The 19,044-nt window shown below is 51.0% G+C and overlaps 6 protein-coding genes across 6 annotated transcripts; 4 read left to right on the top strand and 2 right to left on the bottom strand.

Annotated features, from left to right (window-relative positions):
* Nucleotides 1-13: 13 nt before the first annotated feature.
* On the top strand, nucleotides 14-2,032 carry CONPUDRAFT_125423 (uncharacterized protein). The gene is made up of 3 exons (XM_007771329.1): nucleotides 14-213; nucleotides 265-1,082; nucleotides 1,145-2,032. Exons 1-3 carry the CDS (start codon nucleotides 49-51, stop codon nucleotides 1,641-1,643), a joined length of 1,482 nt encoding a protein of 493 aa, XP_007769519.1. The 5' UTR covers nucleotides 14-48; the 3' UTR covers nucleotides 1,644-2,032.
* Nucleotides 2,033-2,466: 434 nt separating this feature from the next.
* CONPUDRAFT_73697 (uncharacterized protein) lies at nucleotides 2,467-5,415 on the bottom strand (the record flags this gene model as incomplete). Its single annotated transcript, XM_007770925.1, has 11 exons — nucleotides 2,467-2,485; nucleotides 2,582-2,653; nucleotides 2,692-2,813; nucleotides 2,978-3,065; nucleotides 3,217-3,648; nucleotides 3,758-3,814; nucleotides 4,012-4,061; nucleotides 4,307-4,358; nucleotides 4,517-5,233; nucleotides 5,268-5,330; nucleotides 5,408-5,415. 11 exons carry the CDS (start codon nucleotides 5,413-5,415, stop codon nucleotides 2,467-2,469), a joined length of 1,680 nt encoding a protein of 559 aa, XP_007769115.1.
* A 3,559-nt stretch (nucleotides 5,416-8,974) lies between these two features.
* CONPUDRAFT_166087 (uncharacterized protein) lies at nucleotides 8,975-11,100 on the top strand (the record flags this gene model as incomplete). Its single annotated transcript, XM_007771328.1, has 6 exons — nucleotides 8,975-9,022; nucleotides 9,086-9,364; nucleotides 9,425-9,780; nucleotides 9,856-10,107; nucleotides 10,167-10,218; nucleotides 10,278-11,100. 6 exons carry the CDS (start codon nucleotides 8,975-8,977, stop codon nucleotides 10,980-10,982), a joined length of 1,692 nt encoding a protein of 563 aa, XP_007769518.1. The 3' UTR covers nucleotides 10,983-11,100.
* Nucleotides 11,101-12,288: 1,188 nt separating this feature from the next.
* CONPUDRAFT_56757 (PAH-inducible cytochrome P450 monooxygenase PC-PAH 6) lies at nucleotides 12,289-14,295 on the top strand (the record flags this gene model as incomplete). Its single annotated transcript, XM_007770797.1, has 10 exons — nucleotides 12,289-12,475; nucleotides 12,529-12,661; nucleotides 12,720-12,908; nucleotides 12,968-13,125; nucleotides 13,179-13,291; nucleotides 13,348-13,479; nucleotides 13,586-13,775; nucleotides 13,835-13,891; nucleotides 13,936-13,963; nucleotides 14,016-14,295. 10 exons carry the CDS (start codon nucleotides 12,289-12,291, stop codon nucleotides 14,293-14,295), a joined length of 1,467 nt encoding a protein of 488 aa, XP_007768987.1.
* A 1,087-nt stretch (nucleotides 14,296-15,382) lies between these two features.
* CONPUDRAFT_166086 (uncharacterized protein) lies at nucleotides 15,383-17,643 on the bottom strand (the record flags this gene model as incomplete). Its single annotated transcript, XM_007771327.1, has 9 exons — nucleotides 15,383-15,868; nucleotides 15,925-16,201; nucleotides 16,251-16,399; nucleotides 16,451-16,585; nucleotides 16,636-16,783; nucleotides 16,835-17,046; nucleotides 17,104-17,227; nucleotides 17,282-17,452; nucleotides 17,507-17,643. The coding sequence occupies 9 exons, from the start codon at nucleotides 17,641-17,643 to the stop codon at nucleotides 15,383-15,385; spliced, it is 1,839 nt and encodes a 612-aa protein (XP_007769517.1).
* Nucleotides 17,644-18,422: 779 nt separating this feature from the next.
* CONPUDRAFT_154627 (uncharacterized protein) lies at nucleotides 18,423-18,758 on the top strand (the record flags this gene model as incomplete). The annotated part of the gene is made up of 1 exon (XM_007771326.1): nucleotides 18,423-18,758. One exon carries the CDS (start codon nucleotides 18,423-18,425, stop codon nucleotides 18,756-18,758), a length of 336 nt encoding a protein of 111 aa, XP_007769516.1.
* Between the last annotated feature and the right edge of the window lie 286 nt (nucleotides 18,759-19,044).

The following is a 19,044-nucleotide window of genomic DNA, read 5'->3' as shown; positions in this document are numbered from 1 at the left end:
CGCCTTCCGCAACCTCACAGGCCAGTCGGTGGCCCAACGTGGCTCAAGATGGTCCTCAAGTTAACACTGGCGGCTGTCGACAAACTCCTCCCGTCGACGTACTACCTCCATGTCGTCGTTGCTGTCGCAGTCGTCCTCATTACACGCGTCGTCTCTCAAGGACGCAGGACAACACGCGACCGCGACATGCACGGTCGGATATTCCTCGTTACAGTACGTCGTCTTTGCCCGTTACTGCCGATTACCAGCTCATGACGCATACAGGGAGGTTTTACTCCGCTTGGCATAACGCTCTTAGAGCAGCTCGCCGCACGCGGTGCACACATCATCGCACTTTCTCCTAAGCCCATCAATGCGCCCGAAATCGACCTTTTAGTCTCGGTACTACGACAAACGACCTCCAACGAGCAAATATACGCCGAGGAATGTGACCTCTCCTCTCCGCCCTCGATACGCGCCTTCTGCACGCGCTTCCTCACGGGCCAAGAACAACGCCTTGACGGAATAGTCTTTGTACATGAATACGCACAGCGCGGCTCGCTCTTGTCCACTACAAATGCAGGGCTAGCATCAACGGGAGCGCCGAGCTCAGGGCAAGCGAGGAGATCGGGGAAGTCGTGGGCAGAGGCGCTGGAAGACGAAAGAAAGGCTGCGTCATTGGCCACGTTCCTGATCATCACTCTCCTGTTGCCCGTTCTTCTCGTGGCGCCCGTCGAGCGCGACATCCGCATCGTCAGTGTCGTCAATCCCTTCTACGCCGCCGCATCCTCCCTCTTCTCTACTTCCACCCCATCAGCGCCTGCGAAGATTCCCAAGGGGTTGTTGGGCCAGGAGGGCTGGCGTGCGCTGCAGATGTCGGTGTACGTTCGACACCTCCAGCGCGTGCTCGACGCACTACCGAACGCCGGTCAGGTGCCCAAGACAGACGAGCCGACCGTGCACGTTGTGTCAGATAAGCTGCAGAAGAGCAACATCGTCTCCGTCTCCGTCTGCCCCGGGATCAGCAGGTTGGACACCGTAGCACCGCTTTTGGGTGCTTCTAGGGCCAGCGAAGGGCCCCAATCGAAGCTTGGGACCATCCTGTGTGTACCACCCTCCTTATCCTTCTGCACCCCTCGCTAACCGAGCAACGAAACGAAATCAGGTACATCCTCCTCCAGCCCCTCCTCTGGCTCTTCGCCAAATCCACTACGTCAGCCGTTCAATCCATTCTCCACGTTCTCTTCCTCCCCACCCCGTTCAAATCCCCCCGCGCCATGGCCCACGCCGCAGCCAACCCCGGCGGCGCAGGCGCGAGCGACCCCGTCGCCGCCGCCACATCGGACCTCCGGCCCGAGGAGATCCTCAAGCCCGGCGCGCTCTACCGTGAGTGCGCGGTCGTGAACCTGCCGCTCCCCATCGCGCCCCCGCCACCAGACGCAGACGTAGACGCCGATGCCAAGGACAGCGATCCCGGGGTGAACCCGCCGCCGAACGACAACGAACTCGGTGGGATGCATCTCGGCCAGGCCGTGTGGGAGCACTTTGAGGTCGCGCTCAAGGAGTGGGAGGCAGCGCACCCCAGTGTGGAGGAGAAGGCGGTGGCCGAGTCGGGGCAGACGACGACGGCGTCTGTCGATCAGGATGCGTCGGCTGGGTCCTGAGCAATTGGATGATTTTAGGCGCTCTGTGCTGGGCACGGTGGAACTGTGGATACCCCGCATCTCCGGACGGTGCATTTCGCTGTGCTTTGCTCTTTGCTATCTGACGGACCTATGTACGTTCTCTCCATAGGACGATAACCTCATCATGAACTCGATTATTCTACGTAATAGTAACACATCGCAATACGGACGCATGGGCGGGGAACTCCCGCCTGCCTTTTGAATTGACATCAGTTGTAGGTTGTGCTCCTAAGCATGGTCATTGTTTTCGCCCTGAGATGAAGGCATTTCTTCAACTTTTTAGAGTCGTTTTTTTGTCTCATTTTTGTCTCACCGTCTCATCGAATAGGTAATGATTTTCTCGGTCGTCGGTTGGAAATTTGTTCTCCTTCAAAAAACGAGTTCTCGAATATCTTGCTTTTCCTTGGATCAGGTTAGCTCGCATAGATGGCGCTAAATGTTGGGCATTTTGCAATGATTTTTTTTTGGCCGCTTTGGTTTCCGTTGGTGACTCGGAAACTCGAAGCCTTGTCATCCGACTCTAGCCTGGTCTCGTATCCTACATTCGTGTTCGGAAAGAAACTCATGTCGTGATTGTGTCCGAGTCGCCATCTTCTCCAGTCACTTTTGGTCAGGAAGGAGCTCCCACTACTGTACCCGTAAGTTCATCCCCTGTCCACCCGGGGCTCGAACTGAACTTAAATTGGGTGGACAGCTGTGGACAGTTCACCTTCGGTCGGCTCTTCTGAGTGATATTGGTGGACACAGGTGGACACTCATGATTGCAGCAGTCTCTAAAGTGACCATCCATTCATCTCTTCATTTAGTCTCCTCGAGGTTGTCTATAGGTAGATATTGGAGAAGGAAGACAATTAGAAAGTGTCTGTTTGCGTATACCGCCAATAACTGCTGAAGAATCCGGTTCCAACAAAACTGACTTTGGAGGGTTAGCGACCATTGTAGGCAGACGCGTGAACAACGGCGGTTTCACGGCGATGCCTACACTTGTGCTTGATAGATTAGGTCCGCGAGTGTATCTATCACGTACAAAGGGCTTTGTAACGCTCGCCAATGCTCGAACCGCTCGACTCGGAACTCCATATACTTCATCGTGCCGGCGAGAATAATGTCCTCGAGGATCGCCACTGACAGGACTGGCACCTCTCGCATCTAGCCATTTCAGTGCTAAACGCTTTCACCTCAATCCACTCTATACTTCACCACCGATAATGCATCCGCGGCAACGTCACAGTCTCCGCAGCGGCAGGCAGCTAGCTTGTCCATGCGGCAACATTGTCAACACCTTCTCAAAACCACCATCGGCTCGAACCTACCAGCCTGAGTCTCTTATACAGCATCTCTAGGCCTTTGAACCTCGGATGAAGATTTGGTTCCTGATCTACACCTATTTTGCTCCTGTGCCTGATCCTTACGATCAAATATTGACGGAGTACAACACGTGGAACCCCGGTGAGCCAGTTTGCCGGTGAAGGCATGGGTACATAGCCAAAACATCACCCGTGTGTAATGTGCACTGGCGCCTAGAAATGTCCCAGCCGGATCGGCTCTTTACCTTCCACGAGAAGTAGCATACGCGAACTCGATGGTTCGCGGGAAAGAGTTGGTCGCGACGAAAACGGAAAACCGAATAGTCTCGACCCCTTCGTTGGACACCTCTTTGCAGAATGGGCCGATCCAGGGACTCGAACGCGAGAAGGTAGATAAAAATGATGTAGATGCACGAGGCCCCGTTGTTTTGGGGCCCCGCGTTAACTTTCTCCGTCTGATCCATTCCTCTACTTTCACGCGTACCCCGCCCCTTGGTCCGTCCGTGATGATCAGGCTCTTGGAAGTTCCAGTGTTACAGCATCTCGAACGATCATCTGGTTCATTCTCGCCTTTTTCAGAGACATCATGTTGTGGTGCATCCAATTCTCGGCGGATAAGCGATAGCATGTCACGATGGTTGTGCATTGCCTCTGCCATGAAGAACTTGATATCGCAGCTTCGGACCGAATCCGATCCACAGAAAGATCCCGCCGTTAATAACGGACATGCGCATGGGCGCCTGTCACGCCTCGTGGCAGATATTTCGATCAGGCGTCGTGGCTCACTCGTCTACGCCTACTTCATCGACGTAGACCTGCAAGTTAACTTTGTCGGTAAGCGGCCTGGAACAAACAGAAAGTTCCATCTACAAGTCGTGTCCATTAGCAACGCCTTCAAGGCACATATCCTCCAAAGATGGCAAACACTCAGGCAGTGTCACTGGATTCGGCATCGTTTTTCTGGCCTCAAGGTCCAATGTTCGGGGGGTGCTCAAGGGCTCACGTCAACAACACCCAGCTTATCGAATGTTGCTACTCACAGCGCAGCCACAGCTCGATAGCAAACTTTGATTTTGGGTTTGCGCAGTCTCTATCATCAACTCCAACGCAAACTCGTACACCGTACATTGTTCTTCGAGCGCTGGCGGATCATGGATAAAACATCTCGTCAATGCAGTTTTCCCAGTGTCTGGGTTTTCTCTCGCTTGTATTTTATTGTGACATGGCATAGGACATATTCATAGGTCACTATCTTGTTAAAAACAGTAATAAATATGTGGGATAAATAAATAGGTGGTATAACTAAAAGTGTGGCAGCTACGAAATAGAACGTACAGTAAGGATTTCCGGGAGAATGGTGGGCCAAGTATGCTCCGAGAAATGACAACTATAATTAGCGATATGGAAGAAGCATATTATTCGCAACGAAAGCATGCGGAGAAGGGATTAGTATGGCATATCGAAAGAAGGTGATCATGAAAGAAAAAAAATTAATGACAAGAGCCGACGGAATGGTAACACTCAAAAGCATTAATGCCCGCTTACTGTTGATGACCCTGACTAGGTCCCCAATAAGTGTCTTCGAAGCTATTCCGGGAGTAGTTATTAATCTCGGTGCTGCACTCAAATGCACCACGTGCTTGCATGTTATCGAAGTAATCCGCGACAGCATCTCCTTGATACCCATTGCTCTGAAGAGGTGGGTACGCAGTGGATGAGTGAGTCGAGAAAGAACCAAATGGGCCTTGTGGTAAAGGCTGATGAGATGGATCGCCGTCACAACTGCGGCTATCGTACAGGAGATTGCTTGCGCCACCCGCTGCAAAGGTAGAAAAATCAGAAGCAGAAAGCGAGTGGTCATGAGGGGAAACTGATGTAGCTGAGAAAGTGTACAATGTCTCCGGAAATAGTTGGTTCGTTGAAATTAATCCTGGCTGATCGCCAAGGAGTGGTTGTTGGAGAAACTGGAAGTCCGAAGTATTCGACAGTGATGTTGTCGACGTAGATGGACTACACGTTTGACTGCCCAAATCTGGGCGTAGGGACGATAGGTCTTCCTCCAGCTGAGAGGTCGTCGCGTGCCGCATATACGGCGGGAACCCATGACCCGACAGATTTCTCCGACGAGGTTTGGCCTCGTATTTATGAATGGCCTTACGATGGCGAATGAGGGCAGAAGGGTCACCAAAAGCACGTCCACATTGTAAGGTTGGGCAAACGTGTGGTTTCTCTCCGGTACTATATTGGTCTACTGTCAAGTGGCTGTGAATAGTGTTAGTAGACCTCGAGCACTTACTGAGTGGCCTTGTGGGCGTCGAGGTTGCGCTTCTGCTTCGCGATATAGTGGCAAAAAGGGCATCTATGTATACGTTGTTTCCTGATGTGTGTGCTGATATCGGTACCTTACGAAAGGTGTCATGCTAAACTGACACTTACCGAGCCATCATTATCAAGCGAGAGGTTACGGAGTAGCAAGAGAATGTAGAACCTTCAACAAGAGTCGAAATAATGCGTTTATGGACGGGAGTGATGGATGATGATGAGTCACTAGTCGAGGTTGCCCAGACAAGAGAGGGCTTTATATCCCTTCGAAGTGAGTACAGCATGTGACTGAACTGACATCGACGGAATGCTATACAGTAGTCGATGCGTTCGTTGTTGTCTGTAGCTCACTCCGACGATCCGCCGCTTATTTCGAAGTAAGTAGGGCCGGATCACGATGCAACGATGGTGTGAATCTTCAGATGGGGAGCTCAACAAAGCTGTCATGTGTTCAGTGCAGTAACGGTTGCAGTCCTTGGATGCTGAGATGTACGAGTACGTACAGCTCGGCTCCCCGGCTGCTTGTGAGATAGCAGATAGAGCCCGAACGCTATACAGCATGGGATTATACAGGATTCTCTGCATTAAATGGTAGGTAATGCCAATAAAAGATAATACGAGTATCATAAACAAAGGCACAAGAAATGGTGTACCCGCAAGTCGTTCATAATTTCTTATTTTCTTTCTGTGCGATAACTTCCTTACTCTTGCTCTTATCTTGGACTTCGACTATGGGAAGTCATGTACAAAAAAGGTTAGGAGAAAGAAGCCGTCCTAATGAAGTAGCACCTTCTAACGAGTTAGATCCGTCTCGTAGAGGAATCTAAGGCTAGGGACGCCAAGGGCCATGTCGGAAAATGCAAAATCCGCGCGAACACATGTCGACGTTTCGCTTACGGATGGGCTCGGCGACGGCAAGAGCGTCCCGAAACCGCTCCAACAGCCATCCTGACGCTATTGGAAGGCGTTGGTATCAAAGCCAATCATATCGCGTTCCGAACATCATATCCTCATTTTACGGCATTGTGACGGCGCTAATTTGACAGCGCTCTGAAGATAAACGGACGCTTCAGCGCGGTGGCGGCGGGGTATACAGTCTTCAGCGCTCAGCTTTCGTCGGGATGCACATTTCAGATTTTCCGACATAACACGCGTATTCCAAGTTTGAAGATCTGGATAAAGCGCTGTGAGAGAGCGAAGCACGATCTCAATGCCACAGTTCGGTGACAGGCGCTCTCCAGAACTTGGTACATACGCAAGCTCTATTGCTGGTGGGCTCGGATAATTCAACTGGCAAAACTTACCGTGACCGCAGTGAGAGTCCTGTGAAGGGGGTGCTTTGGTAACGTTGATGATCACTGACCTAGCTTTCGGTCACAATCATCATAGTTGTGCACGCTGAACTGCAATCTTGGGCCTATTAATGGGACGGGTCATCACACTCAACCATGCGGCACCAAACGGCGAGGTGCCGCGGGATCATTTAGCGCACGTCACCTCTCAACCCACTAGTGAATATGCCGCTGAACCTGGGTTTGGTTTGCACTGCTCGACCAAGATGCGTTCTTCAGATCGAGGATGATTTTACCAAATCCGAATCACCGATCTTCCAGTCCGGGCAGTTTAAAGGTCATCAACGCATGCGGGGATAGGTCTGTTGTATTTTCCAACGGACCGCCTGATGGATCGTGATCCATTCTAGAACTAGTACTCATCATCCATGCAGATCTGGAGCCGATTAGTGCACTGGGTCTTCTCGGAGAGCTATCATAGGCGGGATCATAACACGTGTATGCCACGCTTCAACAAAGAGTTACTTACGAGAAGGCAACCACGGGGTATCCCTTGTCACCCCGCACCGTCATCCTGCTACTGCATAGCCGATGGTGTTTGCTCTAGTATGCGTGCGAAGTAGATGTAGAATCACGGCTGAACCTTGCGTACTATACAGCATGGCATCCCTGATATGATGGGAACTGTAGACCGCTGAAAACATGGAAACGATCAACCGCGGATTGATCGAGTATACTTGGACGAGGTGAAAAGAAACACTGAACCGGAGAACGTACACCATTGACCCGTATCAACACCGTTATCTCGATCCTGAAAAAAAAACAGGTTGGAACAAAAAAGAAAAGGGAAAGAAAAGAAAAGAAAAAAACAATATCGCGTCGACGACATAGGATAGTGCAGGGACGCCGCTAAGGTGCCATCAATGTAATGACTGGATCTCAGAACTCCCGTGGGCCAGACCAGTATAAAACCCTAGTCAAGTTCTGTACAACGCCCAAAAGAAATGCTGTCATAGTTCGAGCCGTATAGCTGAGGCCGCGGAGCGCGCGTGAAATTGCGAGTCCAACTCCGAGATCCCGAGATTTCGGGGAGGTGATCAACGGCCGCGCCGCGTTTTGCATAGCTCTTGAGGTGATCCCACAGAACCAATGTCAGATAGCCCCGTGATGTCGTCCAGAGAGATGATGAAAGTGACCGTGAGAGTACACAAGCTCTGGTAAAGGCGAAGGATGGAGATGAGACCGCAAAGGGAGAGCTCTTTTATGGGGTCCTTGCAGGTGATGGGCTCCAGGTGCGGCCAGTGTTGCAGATGGCGTCAAACGTGCTTTCTGCGAGACTAAGTTTTCTCTGCGGAGAAGAGGTGAGTATATCTGAAGATCTTAACTCGAGATGTATAAGAGTATATGCTGCCCCATTCCGCTTTGGTGGGTTGGCGGTTGATGACTGTCTGGATTCATTTGGATGAGATCGTAGTGGAATTGATACTGTATACGCAGCTTGCATGTAATAGACTCACGAACCTGTAGGGTACCCAGTCCTCACTTCCATATTCCAGTCTCCACAGACCGATGGGAAAGCTCCTCAACCGATTGACAAGACTGTCGACTTTGGCGCAGAGTGCATTCGAGGCAGGTTCCTTCAGGGTCTAGCTGGCCCTAGCAAGTTTCGCCAGCAAGCCCTTGCCAGTAACATCCTGGCAGGTGAGTCCAAGGAACCCCGGCAGACAAAGGCAATGATACATTGGGCGAAAATCGGTGGAGTGGACGAGCATCAAACGTTGGACGTTGAGTTGCTGAACGTGCGCGTAAACCCCCCCACAGCCAGCGGAGTTACAGGCATTTCCCACGATTTCCCACACATCCCCTCTACGATCATCATACATCAGGAGTCAGACGTTGCCTAACGATGTGGCCGACAATGCATATAGAATGCATGCAAGACAGGAGAAGTTCTGCCGCAGCTCTGACAACGCCTACTCGACGTGTTTCAGATTCTTTCTGGAGCTAAGGCCTGGGGCCGGAGGCCGGAGGGGGCTCGTCGATGATAAGAGCCAGAAACCCAATTGGGAGATGAAGTGCATGCCGTGAGTAGTGTCCCATGATATGTTGTTCATGAATGGACGAGCTTACATTTCACAATGAATTCTGAGACAGCTGTCGGGTGCAGCCGGAGTGAAGTGTCATGGATCATTCCGGGATATCCCAGGTCGGTCGATAGCTCGCTGCTAAGATGCAGGCATGTCTACATCCCTCTTGTTTCATTCTGTTCACGACTAGTGAAGTTGTCTCGACTGTGACAATATGCATCAGCGTATAAAAGGAACTTGCTCGTTTTCTCAAGGGTGCATCATTCGACAGTATTCACCAGTTGCCCCCGCATTAGATGACTATGTCTTTCGTCTCTCAGATTTCTAGGTCTACCATCCCCGTCCTTATCGTTCGTACCTTTGGTCTGTGATTAATCGCTACCCCTTACAGCTAACACTTGCTGGTCCAACAGTCCGGTGCAGGCCCTTCAGGTCTTACCGCTGCCCTCATACTCCTTCGTAGTGGCGTTAACGTGCGCGTTATCGACAAGTTGCCGGCATTCAATCCGGGGTGTCGCGGACCAGGGCTACAACCCCGCACACTTGAACTCTTCCACCAGGCCGGCCTACATGAGATCGTGGAGTCTGCACAGCGATTGATTCCCATCCGCATGTACAAGCCAGGCACTATGGAGCCGGCCAGAGACGTCATGATGAGCCAGCCGCATGCTCCAACTGCTCACTTTCCCTATGTATGTTTCTATTGTATCGTTCACCGAGAGCCCATGTTCATGTCTTGTGATTTTACACAGGGAGAAACGCTCATACTTGGACAGAACCGGACGGAGCACCTTTTACGCGAACAGCTCGCTAAGCACGACGTGCATGTCGAGCTGAGCACCGAGCTCCTTTCATTCGAGCAAGACGAGGAGGGTGTTGTTGTACAGGTTGCGAAGAAGCAAGGAGGTCATGATATCCCCGAGACCATTCACGCTCAGTTTCTTTTAGGCGCCGACGGGGCGCGAAGTGTCGTGCGCAAGGGGCTCGGATGCTCCTTCCTGGGCGAGACACGGCAGGATACGCGACTCATGATTGGCGATGTCCGTCTCGCAGGCGAGGGCCTTGATCGTGAACATTGGCATAGCTTCGGTGACATGAAGTCCAAGGCGTAAGTACACCCGTCCAACCTTTACCTGTTGCTTTCTTGGGGCGTGGTTTACTAATTACTCGTGCGACATTGTAGCGTTCTCCTTAACCCGATCCACACTATCGGCTCTGGGGAAGATGGTTTTCAACTTATGGCTGGGGGTATAGACGTGGATATAGGCGCGACGATCGCTGCTGGGCAGGAGGCGATATATGACCTTATACAAGAACTCCTCCCGGTCAAAGTAGACTTTAGGGAGCTAATCTGGGTCAACGAGTTCAGGCCCAACATCCGTATGACGGATAAGTTTAGCGATGGGAGGGTGTTTATCGCAGGCGATGCTGCGCAGTACGTCTCGTGTTTTTTGTCATATTGGAGCTACGGGGCTAATGTCTTTCATCGCTTAGCTGCCACAGTCCCACTGGCGCACAAGGGCTTAACTCCAGTGTCCAGGACGCTGTAAGTGTCCCATTTTATTCTGCACCATGTCCAACACTAATCTGATGACGTTACCCTAGTTCAACCTCGCATGGAAGATGGCCTTGGTCGTCAAAGGTCTCTCACCCCGATCCCTCCTCGATACATACACCCCTGAACGTCTCCCTGTCATCGCCGAGATGCTCAATCTCACCACCTCCATCCTCAACCGCGCGGCAACCCAGGGCGCCGATCGCTCATGGGAGCGTCCCGATCGCCTGCGCATGCTCGGCGTAAATTATCGCTCGTCGCCTATCGTTCTCGACGAAGTCTCCGCAGGTCTCGACCCCGTCCCAGCGTACGGAGACGCCAACAACCTGGAGGGCGGCGCACCGCTCGTAGCCGGTGACCGCGCACCCGATGCGCCGGGTCTGTTGGACGCAGAAAGGAACAAACACAGGATGTTCGACATCTTCGAGCCAACTAGGCACACAGTGCTCATCTTCGCCCCGACGCCCGAGAACGCTCGGCCCATGCTCGAAGCGCTCGATCGTCAGGGCAGCGGGAGGGACAAGTGGACTGAGGTGGTAAGCTCCGTCGTCGTTCTTCCTGCTGGTGCAACGGTCTCCGATGGACGATTGGAGGGTGTTCTCTTGCTAGAGGACGCGGAGGGCTTTGCGTACGCTGGATTCAGCCCTGGCGAAGGCGAGACTCACACCGTTGTCGTGCGTCCGGATGGTTACATCGGTGCTGTTGGGCGCAGTATTGAAGGGATAAAGAGGTATCTGGAGCAAATATTCGCTTAAGCAGGCTTTCTATTGGGAAGAGTTGGTGTATATAGATGTATCCATCTAGAGCATGTATAATTATCGGTGATGTAGTCACAATTTCCCCTCTTAATCACTTCCTCGGAGAGCAGAGATTCAGACCGACCACCCGCCCTACATTAGCTGTACTGCACTTCCCTGTCTAAGTGCTGCCAGAGTAAGTTGGCCTTATTATCGCGGTAGATATGCCGAAACGCGATGATACCTTGGCGAGCGTCTAGATGTATTGATCGCCATATGGGAGATAATTTGGCTCTAAAATCTTTTAAAGCACTCCTCGGCGAATGAAATTTCTCATGTTTGGGACGACAATAGAGAAGAAAGATACCACCGCCGCCGGAGCTTCAGCACACCGCTTCACTACGGAACCCTAACGGATCACTACTGAGGTAGTTGAATGTCAAGTGACAGCCCAAAGATCTCGATGATCCGTGGGAGATTGCTCTGTACTTCCCCCTCCTCCGCTGCGCCACACAGCATCTTATGGTACCGTCTCTTATCAATCGTCATATTTCCTTAATGGCTTACATTACGAAAGGTTCGTGAACGAGAGAGTTTTCCGTTACCCTCAGCATTGGAGCACTAGCTAGGTTTGGATAGGCTGACGTGCCTGAGACATTCAGTAGGTGGAAAGACAGAAGTAAAAAGGGCCGCAGTCGCAACTTACTTCCCACCAATAACTATCCGTTTAGCTCCGTGATCTTCTTCGCTTGATCGCCGTTTTGGACTTGTGAGAGTGTTGCAAGTTATAGACCATTGCGAAGGAGCTGGCATATCCCCTAGGTTCGCATGAAGCCCATCGTACGGCTCCACACACTTTGGGATTTTCCCACAGAGTACTCCTACGTCATGGCTTCGTACGTTCCGAGTATTCGGTTTGTGAACGAGCTTAGATTAGACGTTCTTATCATCTCAAATGTCAGCAGACCAAGAAAGCTATGGTATTTTCATGCGTCCCAAACACCATGTCACTGGCAGCTGTTCCAGCCATACTGACCTGGTACGTTACTTTTGCTTTCAGTGCATCTCATTTCGGTGCTTCACATTTTGGAATCCCGTAAGACCACGCTGCGCACTCTCACCCCTGTCATAGTACGAGGCAACATGAACCCAGAATGCCGTTATCATTTTCCTGTATCTCCTACTCCAGCAGCTCCTCGCCCTCCGGGTGTTTCCAGTCATCGTCTATCAGTTAGATGACGTGCTGCATCCAGAGATAGAAAGTCTTCGTCTTTATAAGCTCCCCTTTCAACCTGTCGACCTTCTCACTCCCACTTGGCCTACCATGTATTTTCTGATCCCAGCATCAGCTGCGGTAATTGTACTGGTGTTGACTACCATTGTGCGCACTCGTCGCAAGCTGAAAGACAAGGGTCTGCCTCCAGGTCCCAAGCCACTCCCTCTGATGGGAAATCTTTATCAAGTCGACCCAGCACATCCGTGGATTACGTTTGCTGAGTGGAAGAGATATGGTACGGTCCCGTATATTAGCGCTAGATACTCACTTGACTTACTTATTCGTAAGGCGACCCCGTCTACTGTCAAATGTTCGGGCGAGATGTCGTTGTTGTTAACTCCGAAAGGGTAGCGCAAGATCTATTTGAGAAACGATCGCGAAACTATTCGGATAGGATGAGTATGCCGAACATGTTAGAGCCGTAAGCTTGTTAAACTATCGTTCGGCGGACTGAAGAAACTCTATTGACCGGAACACAGGTATGGCCTTGCATTTGACACTGCTGCCTTGAACCATGACACCGTGTGGCGTGGACATCGGCGTGTCTTCCAGCAAACGTTACGCCCAGAAACAATCGTTGCTTACGAGGCAACGCAGTTCCGTTGTGCGGCCAATCTGTTAAAAGACATGAGAATTACTCCTGAATCATGGTGGAAACATATTCGAAAGTCTGTCAATTGCCATTATGCTCTATCTCATTACCTGACACCACATTCATTGTATCCAGATACTCAGCTGCCGTTATCATGGGGGCTATGTACGACCACGAGCTCCCCATGAAGCCGGAAGAAGACATCACGTTCCGTACTATGGTCGAAGGGGCTGACCTCATTTTCATAATTGCTTCGGCAGGGATGATCGCGCTGCTTACTGCGCTCCCTTTCTGTAAGATTTAGTATAGTACGAAAACCATTTCATTTGACAACACGCATGCGTAGTGCGATATGTTCCAGCATGGTGCCCAGGCGGACGCTGGCTTAACGCCGAAAACTCCCTTCGACGAATGAACGCTTTGATCAACACACCGTTCAATACCCTGAAGAAGCGGATTGTATGTCTCCCTTTCTTCTTCCCATCCGCATTAACTCCAACTCTGATTTTATTCAGGCCAGCGGAGAAGCAGGACCTTGTATGATGTCCGAAGCATTTGCTAAATTCGAAGATATGAGTAAGTTGGAAGATGCCGAGCGCATCATCAAAGATGCCTGTGGTACGGCATATATTGGTGAGTATATTCCAGTATCAATACGAAGTATCTAAGTTGACTTGGAGTACCAATAGCGGGAGAAGAAACGGTATGTCAACACGACCTTGCTAAAGCCGAAATGCTGATAACAGACTCTAGACCGGATCTACATTGATTGTTTTTACTCTTGCCATGATCCTTTACCCAGTTGTTCAAAAGCGAGCCCAAGAAGAGATCGAGAGTGTAGTTGGGGTAGATCGCCTTCACGAGTTCAGTGATAAACCTTTGTTACCCTATACCGAGGCTTTAGTACGGGAGACACTAAGATGGAGGCCCGTTGTTCCACTTGGTACGTGCGCAAATTCACATACACTTGTTAATCTAACATGAGACTGGCCCGACCGGCAGCAATATCTCATGCTGCAACTAGCGACGACATCTATGAAGGTTACTCCATTCCCGAGGGTAAGGCCGCTTATCATTACTATGCACTCGCTAATAATCGCAAGTAGGTGCTGCTGTTATACCGAACATATGGTGCGTTTCAACATATATACTATCATGACTATTCACGTGAGCAAGTTCCTAGGGCTATGACACGGGATCCGGAAAAATATCCGCGCCCCGATACTTTCGATCCAGGAAGGTTCCTCGATGCAAACGGACATCTAACCAAGGATACGTGCGAAATTTCATTTGGCTTTGGACGACGCATCTGCCCTGGCAGACACTTCGCGCGTGCATCCGTATGGATTGCAATAGCACAGATTCTTGCCTCTTTTACTATCGAAAAAGCGAAAGACGCATCGGGAAATCCAATCACGCCGGCTCCCGAGTGGGCAACTGGGATCACTTCGCAAGTCTTTTAATGATCTTCGTAAAACTATGTGAACTGACATGACGACGTCGTCACTGACAGGTATCCAAAACCATTCCCGTGCAACTTTGCGCCTCGGCATAAATAAGTAACAGAAACCAGACTCGTATTCCATGCATAAATTTCAATGACTCTCTTTTCTTTCTCTCTTGCTACCCTTACGAACGATAAAAGCCATAGTCTACTGATTCCCGCACGCTATTAGCAAGATCTATGAGTTCGTGGTACGCACCATCAAAATTTGCTAAGATTTGTCGCAGAAATATGTTGAAAACTTATTTATGTAAAATTACTTGAAGTACAAGGGAGACGAGGCGACACTGGCAAACACGCTTGATGGACATTGTAAGATATAACGGCACTATTTAAGGCGCCAAGGTTCTGTGATTATCATTCAGTGAGTTACGGTGAGAGGCGAAGTGAAGAGAAAGTTGGTACGAGTTACAAGTTAGTTTGTCAACGCGTGGGAATAAATTAGCCAAGTTAACTGAGTGGGCAAAGTCAGCAAAATACGGTACGCGCCGCAAGTAACTTGCATCACTAAAAGTGCAGCGCTCTTGTAACCAGGTTACAAGACTTTACAATGAGCACAAGGGCGACGAGGGCCACTGCGCCAGAGAGTGACTCACAAGCGTTACAACGCACCTTTAATTTTGACAAAATCGAGGTAGTTTCACAAGAAACGCGGTCGTCTTGCAAGTGCGTGCGAGTGCGAGCACCCTTGCAGCAGCGACAAGGCTCAAACAACTTTGTGAGCGTTGTGACGCTGTACAAGTCTCAGACGTCGTTTGAGCCATTGTAACTCGTCGAATATTTGCTAAACTTGACATAGCCGCAGATTGGATTGCAATCGCATTCACATTACAAACGCCAATAGTTTATCAAATTATTTAGAGCACAATTAATACATGAGAATAATAACATAGAGACGAGAACAACTAAAAGAACATGGAATACACGGTGCTTACAAACGTACAAGAACATTGCAATGAGGAAAGTCGCATTGAGGGATGTATTAAAAGGCTGGGCCATCGATTAGAAGTCGAAGACGATGTACAGAGAAAGAAAGACGTACCCGCTCAGTTCCTCTTCTTCCTTGCAGTTACTCCGGTCGTCTTGGCTGATGCGACTAGCTTTGACCGGGTGGTAACAGTCTTCCTGGAGGCTTCGGCGTTTTCAGCATCCTCCGCGTCCGAAAGCGCCTCGTCGGCGAACGTGAGGTCTGCCGACGCTTGCGGCCTGCGAAGGCGAGCGGGTACGGCAGTGCTTGTCCCAGCCGCCTCATCGAGCTGCTCGCCGTTGTTGGGTTCGCCTTCGACGGGCTCGGAGTGCCGATCCGAGTGACCTTGATGGCGAGTGCTTGTGGCGGGCTGCGTGTCGTCAACGTTGGGGACAACGTCTTTGCGAGGGGGCAAAATCTGGCGGTTGCGGGTGTTGGTGGTGGATGCGTCGGCATCGATGTTGTCCTCGCCTGAGTGAGAAGGTGATGGGATGGTACGACGCTTGCGAGGAGGCTTTGAAGGCGGCTTCGAGGGTGGCTGTTCGCTGTCGGAAAACTGGGGAGTCTAGTAGTATAGGAGCGTTAGTAAAAGATAAATGGTGGATGTAGAGGCGAGCTCACCTTGTCCCGACCCTTTTCGATATCCTCCGTCGCCTGGTCAAATTCAAGTGCGCTATCGAACTGGTCTTGATCCTTCTCAAGCGTGATGTCCACAGTGCGAGCTCGAATGTCAGTCTCGGCAGTGTTTGACTCGCTGTCCTTTTCCTCTTGCGCCGCGACCGCCTTCTTGCGCTCAAGCTGTGCTCGAAGCTGCGTGAACATGTTTTTGTCATTGGACTCGTCATCGTCATCGTCGACGGACTCCGGGTTGGCGCCATCCTCGTGGCCAAAGACTTGGCTTTGAATGCATCAGCGTGTAATTAGTGAAAGAATAATTGAATACTGACAGGTTCAGATACCGCACAGCCTTGTTGACCACATCCTCGTAGACGGGGTCCCACACGATCTCGAGCAGGTGTCTGTGCGCTTTTTTCCACTGATACGCACCATCAGCAGTCTCTCCCCACTGTTTCCCAGCACAGATACCCCAGCGCCCCTGCATTCCAGTGTGGACGGATGAAATAACGTGATAAGAAATAAAACTCACTACAATCGTGATGTATGGCAAGTGCTCCGGGATAATCTCGGTGGTGTCCATGATAACGGCATTGCTGCGAGTACTGACAGGAGTGACATCATTGTTCAAGCCAGCCTTTGGGGCTACAAAGATGTGTTTGGCGATCTGGGAATTGTTAGACGTGCTCAAGACAGGAAAGGTGACACGTTACTCACGCGTTCCATCATGTAGCCCTCCCACATGCCCTCGGCAATGTTCTCGGGGTCGTACTCAGAGCCTGCGACAGCATCACCTTTATACGTAAAGGCTGGTAGGAGGGTCGATATGCCGGGGATGCTTCCTGCCAGAAGTTTGGCTTGCGTCCTTATTCGGTGTCAGAATAGATGTAAACGCGTTGAGTCAAGAGTCATTCACCTTTTACGGTTTTCGCGCCAATCCTGAATGTAAGGGATAGGGCACAGGAGCCGACCCAGCTGCCTGTGGTTGAAGCCGTACTCGTCCCGGCCACTGTGATTGGTGAGGTAGGGCTTGAGAGGTTCGTTCATGTTGGGGGAGGCGTAGAAGCTGATGCGGGCGCGAACCGGATTAAAGTCGTTGCTTCTGGTGGTGTTGATACGGTTTCGGATCTAGGAACAGCTCATCAGTCTACATACGCGCAAGTGGTAAAACAACAGGGTAACTACCTTGTCAATGCAAGCATCCAACTCGTCCTGAGCGTCTGGGGTCTGGACCAAGTCCAGCACTGCTGGCGCGTTGGACCTCATATAGTCGAAAAGAGTTTGGTGCCATTGTAGGGCACCGGCGCTCCTGTACATGTAAATAGAGTTAGTATAAGGACTGAGACGTAAAACAAGAGCTTACATTGACTTGACCCTGCGTTTGAGCGAGGGAGAGACAGCACCAAAGACGCTGTCATCTAAGTCGCCACCAAGGCCTTGATACAGAGCGACCTGGAGGATGTCATTGACCTCCCAAACTAGCCCTGCCGTGCGAGTAAGGTATTTCCCGAGGCGGTCACAATGCTTCATGACACTAGAAAGGGGTGCTTAGCTGTCATATACATTCAAAAATACTGCATATACTTACGTTGACGAGAGTACAGGGCTGGTTTGATGTCCGGCCTTGCTTGATGATCGAGAAGACTTGGATGCCGGTGATACTGAGCGAGAGTGAGAGCGAGCTGAGTTCTGGATGGTCCAGGTGTTGGAGAATGTGAAGCCCATTGTATTCTGACCGGTGGTGTGAGCTCACGGTTGAGCTGCATACCTGCAGCGCCGTACACGGCCTCTCGAGCAGCTCGGGAATTTGGACAGGATCTCAAGTGGATACGAAGTCCCATCGCTTTTTTGAACTTTCGATTGCATGGCTCACAGTAGTTTTCATGCGAGCGAGAGGGCGCCATTGGGAAAGGAGGACAGCAGGCTGCTGTTTACTCAAGGGGAGGCATTGAGGTAGAGCACAGTTGAAAAGTCTGCGGTGGTACACTTTCTCGGCAAGTTCTGATGCCGAGCTGCTTCAGCACTTGCACAGAAGCCAGTGCCGAGAACGCTGCCTTTGTGTGCTTGGCTGCGCTTCTAAAAACGCAGTGCTGCGCACTTTTAGGTGAACGACGATCTCAGACTACAGCTATATTGCCAATGCAGAAGCAAGCAGCCAAGAATGCTGATCATCGCACACCTAAAAAGTGTGTGGTGTTGCATTTTTAGAAGTGCAACAACGGCAAGCCATCCTCGGCATTGCTTCAGGGGCCAATGGCCGAAAACGCCGGTCACTGCTTGTCTAAATCTGCATCTTGGATGCACTTTTTAAGCGAGCAGTGACAGCAAGGTGTCCTCGGCGCGGAAGTAAATCGAAGCTCCATAGAAAGAAGCTCGTTATAATTAATTTAGCTGCATTAAGCAAGTGGTCCGAGCGCCTTGCACTGACATGGCCAAACGCATCTTATTACTCGACGTGTTCTCGACAATTCCCTCCTGTCCCTCCTCTGTCTCTTGCCACCACCATGCCCCAACGCGGCTCCAGGAAGGAGCTGCTTTTCTCCTCTGAATCGTCCGAGTCCTCCCCCGAACGCCCACCCCCAGCAAAAAAACTGAAGACATCTGGTCCTCCGACATCCAAGTCCTCACGGGGCCGCTCATCTCCCCCACCATCTAAATCGTCTCGTTGCTCATCTCCCCCACCATCCAAATCATCTCGTCGCTCATCTCCCCCACCATCCAAATCGTCCCGTCGCTCGTCTCCTCCCCCTTCTAAATTATCTCGCCGCTCGTCACCACCTATCTCTAGATCTTCTCGTGGCCGCTCGTCTCCACCCGTTTCAAGGACTTCTCGCTGGTAATGAAGTGGAAACCATAGATCCCCTTCCCATGAGCCAAGACATGCCACCACTACAGCAAGTGCGTCACATCATTTCCACTTGCTAACTTGTACTTATTCCATTTGTCCAATAGCTCCACACCTCAAACAGATCAGGGCGCTTGCTCCGAATGCCCAGACGTTTTGAAGACCTTATCCCGAGTGGCCCAATGCATCTTTCGCATATGCGGCACTCGTCTCATCAGCCACAGCAGAGTGGAACTCCTAGTCCTTCTCCTGAGAGGTCCCCCTCTCCAACGTCCTCACAA

This window comes from Coniophora puteana (genome assembly GCF_000271625.1).
Source record: "Coniophora puteana RWD-64-598 SS2 unplaced genomic scaffold CONPUscaffold_7, whole genome shotgun sequence".
Classification (NCBI taxonomy): domain Eukaryota; kingdom Fungi; phylum Basidiomycota; class Agaricomycetes; order Boletales; family Coniophoraceae; genus Coniophora; species Coniophora puteana.
This window is presented reverse-complemented; position numbering and strand designations above follow the sequence as displayed.

Coding starts and splice junctions, on each gene's coding strand:
- CONPUDRAFT_125423 (XM_007771329.1), top strand. CDS start 49: ATGGTCCTCAAGTTAACACTGGCGGCTGTCGACAAACTCCTCCCGTCG. Junction 214..264: donor GTCGGATATTCCTCGTTACA/GTACGTCGTCTT, acceptor TGACGCATACAG/GGAGGTTTTACTCCGCTTGG. Junction 1,083..1,144: donor TCGAAGCTTGGGACCATCCT/GTGTGTACCACC, acceptor AAACGAAATCAG/GTACATCCTCCTCCAGCCCC.